This window comes from Haliotis rufescens, unplaced genomic scaffold (assembly GCF_023055435.1).
Source record: "Haliotis rufescens isolate VD_foot unplaced genomic scaffold, xgHalRufe1.0.p SCAF_1, whole genome shotgun sequence".
NCBI classification, from domain to species: Eukaryota; Metazoa; Mollusca; class Gastropoda; order Lepetellida; family Haliotidae; genus Haliotis; species Haliotis rufescens.
In genome coordinates, this window is record NW_025963779.1 from 79,999,182 (window position 1) to 80,005,181 (window position 6,000).

The following is a 6,000-nucleotide window of genomic DNA, read 5'->3' on the forward strand; positions in this document are numbered from 1 at the left end:
GAGTACATGTAGCTTGTCAGTTGTATCATTTACATTTGTCAGCTTTATCAGTTATATACCTTGTGAGTTACATCTGTCATATAGCTTGTCAGTTATATCAGTCATACAGATTATTAATTACATCTGTCATACATTGTCAGTTATTAAAAATGCCATATGGAATGTCAAAATTATAACTTGAATTTTACATCCGTCGTATAAGTTGTAACTTTTATGAATCAAAATATATTGACAGGTTTTTTTTCATTCATAAAATAAGTTCATATACCCCTTGCTACCTTAATTAATAAGAAAGTTATAAGCACATCCGGGGCAATGATATAGAATCAGACCACAGGCACCTCCATGGTACCGGGTTTTACCATTACCAGGCAGGAAACAGGAGAACATAGTGCCCTGTTTAAAATGGCTGTAAAGTGTTTGTCAGTTTTGGGGGATTGACTTGGGAAAGCCTACCCTCTGGATGCCGAGTTTTTTCTACTGACGCACATTTTCCTAAGATCGTAAAAGTGAAGGTTGTGCGAGAATTGCGCTCACGCGGCACTGGATCTACCTCTGGCTATAAAATCACGCAGAGGTGGAGAATATTAAATTTCCTATTTGATGGTGTAAAGTAAACTGCAAATATTAAACCTGTTTTAAAAAAATACACTTCTAAGTGTTGTCCGAGAATTTTTTCTGCGTTGAAAAACAGTAAATTTCTCCGCTTTTTATCGTACTGCGATAAAAGTAATGTGCGACGATTTCTTTTAATTTAGAAGCTTTATGGAAACTGTGAGCGAACAAAATACTGCCTAATATCTGAACGACATAACTAAATATCAAATGGAGTTATATGCGTATGTATAACGACATACATTCAATGCCAAAAATAGCATGCCGTAAATGACGAAAACTGATGTTTCTCTATGACGTCAAAAGGCGACAGAAAGGTTACACACGTACAAAGAAAAGGGGGCATAACTCCGCTATGCTTAGCACTAGTTTATTGTAACTCAGGTCACTTGGTGAGAATTAGCTGTGGGTAAGGATAATATATTTTCGTGGTGTTTTGCTCACGAGGAACCAAACTATTGCAACACAAATATTGATAAAGAAACTGTATACGTTTAGTTATAAAAAAATCCATAAGAAATGATGAACTCGTACTTTATAAAAAAAGAGGTAATAGAGAAATGGATGGCCCTTTCTTACCTTTAACTTAGTCCTTAGATTCCAACATTCTCCTGAATGTGTAAGTGTAATTTGACTAATGTTGCACCATTATTAATGGAGCACAAGCCTTATCATCAGATGTAATGAAAAACCAAAAAAATAACACCATTCTATTTGAAGTCATTGCTGGTTTTATGGCTTTGATAACGTCGGAGAAAGACGACAATGGTATTTTGATTAATATATATCTCCCCTAATTTTCGTTTATGGTATGGAAAATCTCGATGTGTAAAACGGAATTTGACGCTTTTTCGACACAACATAAAGTGACTGCTTTCATCAAGTAAATAATGTATTGAATATGTAAACAATTAGATAGTTTATCGTGTATCTTAATTGGACAAGACACGCACCTGTTTGGCATCAATGTACGTTATGAAATACCCAAAAGAATATTTCAAAACAACCAAAATTATATTCAGTATTGGACACATTTGTTCATTACAATGTTACTATTTCTCGTCATCTCGTTTCATAATTACACAATAAAAGATGCATAGAAAGCTCTATTGGTATGGAATTATCAGGATAATCGTTTAAGGTTGAACCAACGGGGTACCTGGCATGGATTATTTTTTTTATACATTTTACAATTCCTGGAGAAATAAAGTAAACAATTTAATATCCTGTGATCACAATATTGGAAAAAAGAATGAACCCATTGATTATATAATGCAAAACGAGAGGAATAATTCGTAAATTGTTTGTGACTAACGCGCACCTGGCGAATCGTTAGCTATCACTGTTCTGTGTATCAAACGACATAAAAAACAATTCCAAGACCAAGACAATTCTTTCAGAAATGTGTGCATATATTTTAACGAAAAATATTATCCATTTTGTTAAGGTAATATATTTAGTTTTAGTGATAAAATATAATGAAACAGCTATTCAAGGACATTGGTTGTATGAACTTATAATATTGACTATTACACATCCCAAGAAATACGTACATGCTGCAGTTACATTTACACTTCATCTTGTAACACTTGTCGAAAGGAAAGAAATATCGTATTCGACACTAAAAACCTATCAATTGTTATGTAAACAATGTTCAAACAAGCAGGAGATTATCAAAAGTTCGTTCATACATGTTGTGGCCTATATTTACGTATGATACCATTTTGAAGATTGACAAATATCCAAAGTGAAATTAATTGTGTGAATAAATTGTATAAAAGATATGCAAAATCTCCATCATAACTGAAATTGTAAACAGCATGATACAATGATCGTGTGAAATCTCATTCAAGGATCTTCACCTCAAAGAAATTACCAAATATGTACAACAATGTTGACGTATGACATCACTACCTGCGACCGACTTTTACAAATGGCGTGTTCACTGTCAACAGTACGCGGGATTTTACGAGGGGACTTTCGTTAATTCAGGGATCTTATATACATAAATGTAATTAGAAACATTCTGACAAGCTATGTACTGTTATTTCTTGTTATAATTTTAATTGAAACAAACCGAAATAGTGTTATGTCTTTATGTACACTCAATGTAGTGGTCTATGGGGGATAACTCCGGACGGCTTAATGTGTTCATGGTATGGTCTAGGGAAGATAACTCCGGACAGCTTATGTTATAAAATGTACTCTTCAGTTAGGGAGTAAGGAAGGGGGGAGTTCCAATATGTCTGCCTGCATGTATGTAGGCCATTGGTCATTTGATTCTAACATGTATGAGGAATTCAAGGATGTGTGTATCGCAGCTAAGTTTGAAATATACGTGAAGTTACAGGCGCCTCATAACCGGTGTATCTGAAATGTGATTTTGTAAACACTAGCCAAAATGGCGGAAAGTTCACTTCGGCGTTCGTGTTTGCGTATTTTCCAAAACATGCTAAACGATTCTAGGGTTATCGGAGACGTTTTGGAATGATCATTGGTGATTTGATAAAAGACAAATACCCGTGATCACTTATATGCTATTTTTGAAATTCATTTCTCCGAGTAAATATCCGAAATTTAGATGTCAAAACATGCTGTAAATAACGCCGTGAGTGGTGATTTAGTAATGTGTAAAAAATGGCGACATTTACGATGTACCTAATTTTCAGAGGTCATTGTCAGTACTTTTGCTTGGCCTAAAAGTTGCTGTGGAGGTATCCTGATCTTTCAGGACGCTAATGCTCATAAACACCGTGGAAATATGGCCAGTGCGTTGGTTTGGCAGCAAGTCGTAATTAGGGCGAACGTGCTTACAGTATCCACCCTATGCCAAATGATCTGTACGCTCTGCAAAACCTCTCACCCGGAAATGGAAGGCCATACCACAGACTGTCATCATGGACCTGGTGATCATGATGTGTAAACCTTAGGGGTCAGAAACAGGGGCGGTTACACAAGATTCTGATTCTCTACAGCGCACTAAATGTGTGTGTACCAATTGAAATGCTCCAATCATTGGCTTGTAATCGCTTTTCTTAGATATGGAACTGTAATCACAATACATTCATTTTCAGCCAGTATGTGTTCAGTAAAAAATAATTACGTCCCAAATCATACAAGTGATCCTTCAGTAGTTTGTGTAAATATTGACCTCGTTTAGTTTTGTTTGTTTGTTGTTTAACGCAGCACTGTTTTCATGTTATCCTGGTGTAGACTATGTTGTCATTGTATCATGGTGATGACTATGTTGTCATTGTATCATGTGATGACTATGTTGTCATTGTATCATGAGATGAGTATGTTGTCATTGTATCATGAGATGAGTATGTTGTCATTGTATTATGGTGATGACTATGTTGTCATTGTATCATGGTGATGACTATGTTGTCATTGTATCATGTGATGACTATGTTGTCATTGTATCGTGGTGATGACGATGTTGTCATCGTGTCATGGTGATGACTATGTTGTCATTGTATCATGGTGATGACTATGTTGTCATTGTATCATGAGATGAGTATGTTGTCATTGTATCATGTGATGACTATGTTGTCATTGTATCATGGTGATGACTATGTTGTCATTGTATCATGTGATGACTATGTTGTCATTGTATCGTGGTGATGACGATGTTGTCATCGTGTCATGGTGATGACTATGTTGTCATTGTATCATGGTGATGACTATGTTGTCATTGTATCATGAGATGAGTATGTTGTCATTGTATTATGGTGATGACTATGTTGTCATTGTATCATGGTGATGACTATGTTGTCATTGTATCATGAGATGAGTATGTTGTCATTGTATCATGCTGATGACTATGTTGTCATTGTATCATGGTGATGACTATGTTGTCATTGTATCATGGTGATTTCTATGTTATTCTATCATAGAGATGGCTGTTATGATTGCATGATGGTGACGAATAATATTGTATCATGGCGATGACTGTTATTTTTTCATGATGATAACAATGTTATCATAGTATCATGGTTGTAGTTATATTATTGTATCATGATGATGTTTATTTGTTTGTTGTTTAAAGCCGCACTCAGCTAAATGACTGTGGTCTAAATAATCAAATCTGGACCAGACAATCCTGTGATTAACATCATGGACATGGAGCCACGCAATTGGGATACGATGACATGCATCAACCAAGTTAGTGAGCCTGACCACCCGATCCCGTTACTCGCCTCACAGGCCCCTGAAGCAGGATTGTGATATTACTGAAACCAATGATGGCGAGTGACGTATCTTGTCTACTTATATATATGGGTCCGGTGTTTTAGTAATATCACTATCCTGTTTCAGGGGCATGTACATGTGTCGCTCCTTACGACATGCATAGTCACCTTTTATGGCAAGCATGGGTAGCTGAAGACCTATTCTACCTCGGATCTTCAAGGGACGAATTAGTTTAGGAGCACACGCATATATGCATCACCCCATACAAGTTGCATCCCACACAGAGTTATTTTACCTACGTTTCTACTCCAGTTTGACACTCTATACAGCATCCATTGACACGAACCTAATTCAGTCCTTATTAAGAACCTATATGTATACTGAAATAAGGTTAACTGTGATTATCTTCACCTTTCTACATCACCAAAGTGATTATCATATAAAGGTGAATGCCTCACTGACTGGACTCCAACCAGGAATAATTGTGTAGGCATGAGCAACAGTACCATGTTGTTAAGTACGTGCTTCTCTAAAGGTCAGGCTTGGACTCAGGGATTTCACCTGCGACCAGCACAATGGGCAATGTGACCTGTGAGGTATCATCAGTACACAGCTTATAGTGCCTGAGTCATGCACCAATATATCTGCACAAGGGTAATGTTTATGTTAAATGAAATGTTAAGTATGGAATGAAATGAAATATAATAAAACCACATTTAGTCTAATATATATCCGTCACTCGATATGAATGATACAACTCTCACTCGTAGGACTTATATCCCTGGCAATATAGAACTGACATGTATGACATGTATGACCGATATACCTGACAATCTGTACCACTGATAAAATGTATGACTGAAGGCGTGGCTGTCATGGTGAATATAACTGTGTTGGACTGGATGGATGGGTGAGTGAGTCAAAATTAAAGTATTAAAGTTATACATTAACACTAAATAAATTTACATTATGTAAAACCTGTCACCACAGCCCCGTATAATAACTTTTAGACTATCACAGACTTATATGTAACACTGGGATGTAACCAGGTGTGAGTGACAATATCGACTGGTGCGGTTCAAACATGAATTTCGTCAAATACTTACGACAACAAAAAAGGCCCAAGCCATCCAAACGGTTTCACAAATCTTCGAGAAGAGGGTAACAGACATCTTCCGCCAGAGGTATGTACGT

At 36.4% G+C, this 6,000-nt stretch overlaps 1 protein-coding gene across 2 annotated transcripts in view; it reads right to left on the bottom strand.

The window, feature by feature from the left end:
• Window positions 1-6,000, bottom strand: part of LOC124143763 (major facilitator superfamily domain-containing protein 4A-like) — a 28,715-nt gene extending 22,715 nt beyond the window's left edge. For both annotated transcript variants that reach the window (XM_046512848.2, XM_046512847.2), the window contains exon 1: window positions 5,913-6,000. In XM_046512848.2, the coding sequence (XP_046368804.2) occupies window positions 5,913-5,978 (66 nt within the window). In that variant the 5' untranslated portion in view covers window positions 5,979-6,000. The remainder of the gene's footprint in view (window positions 1-5,912) is intronic.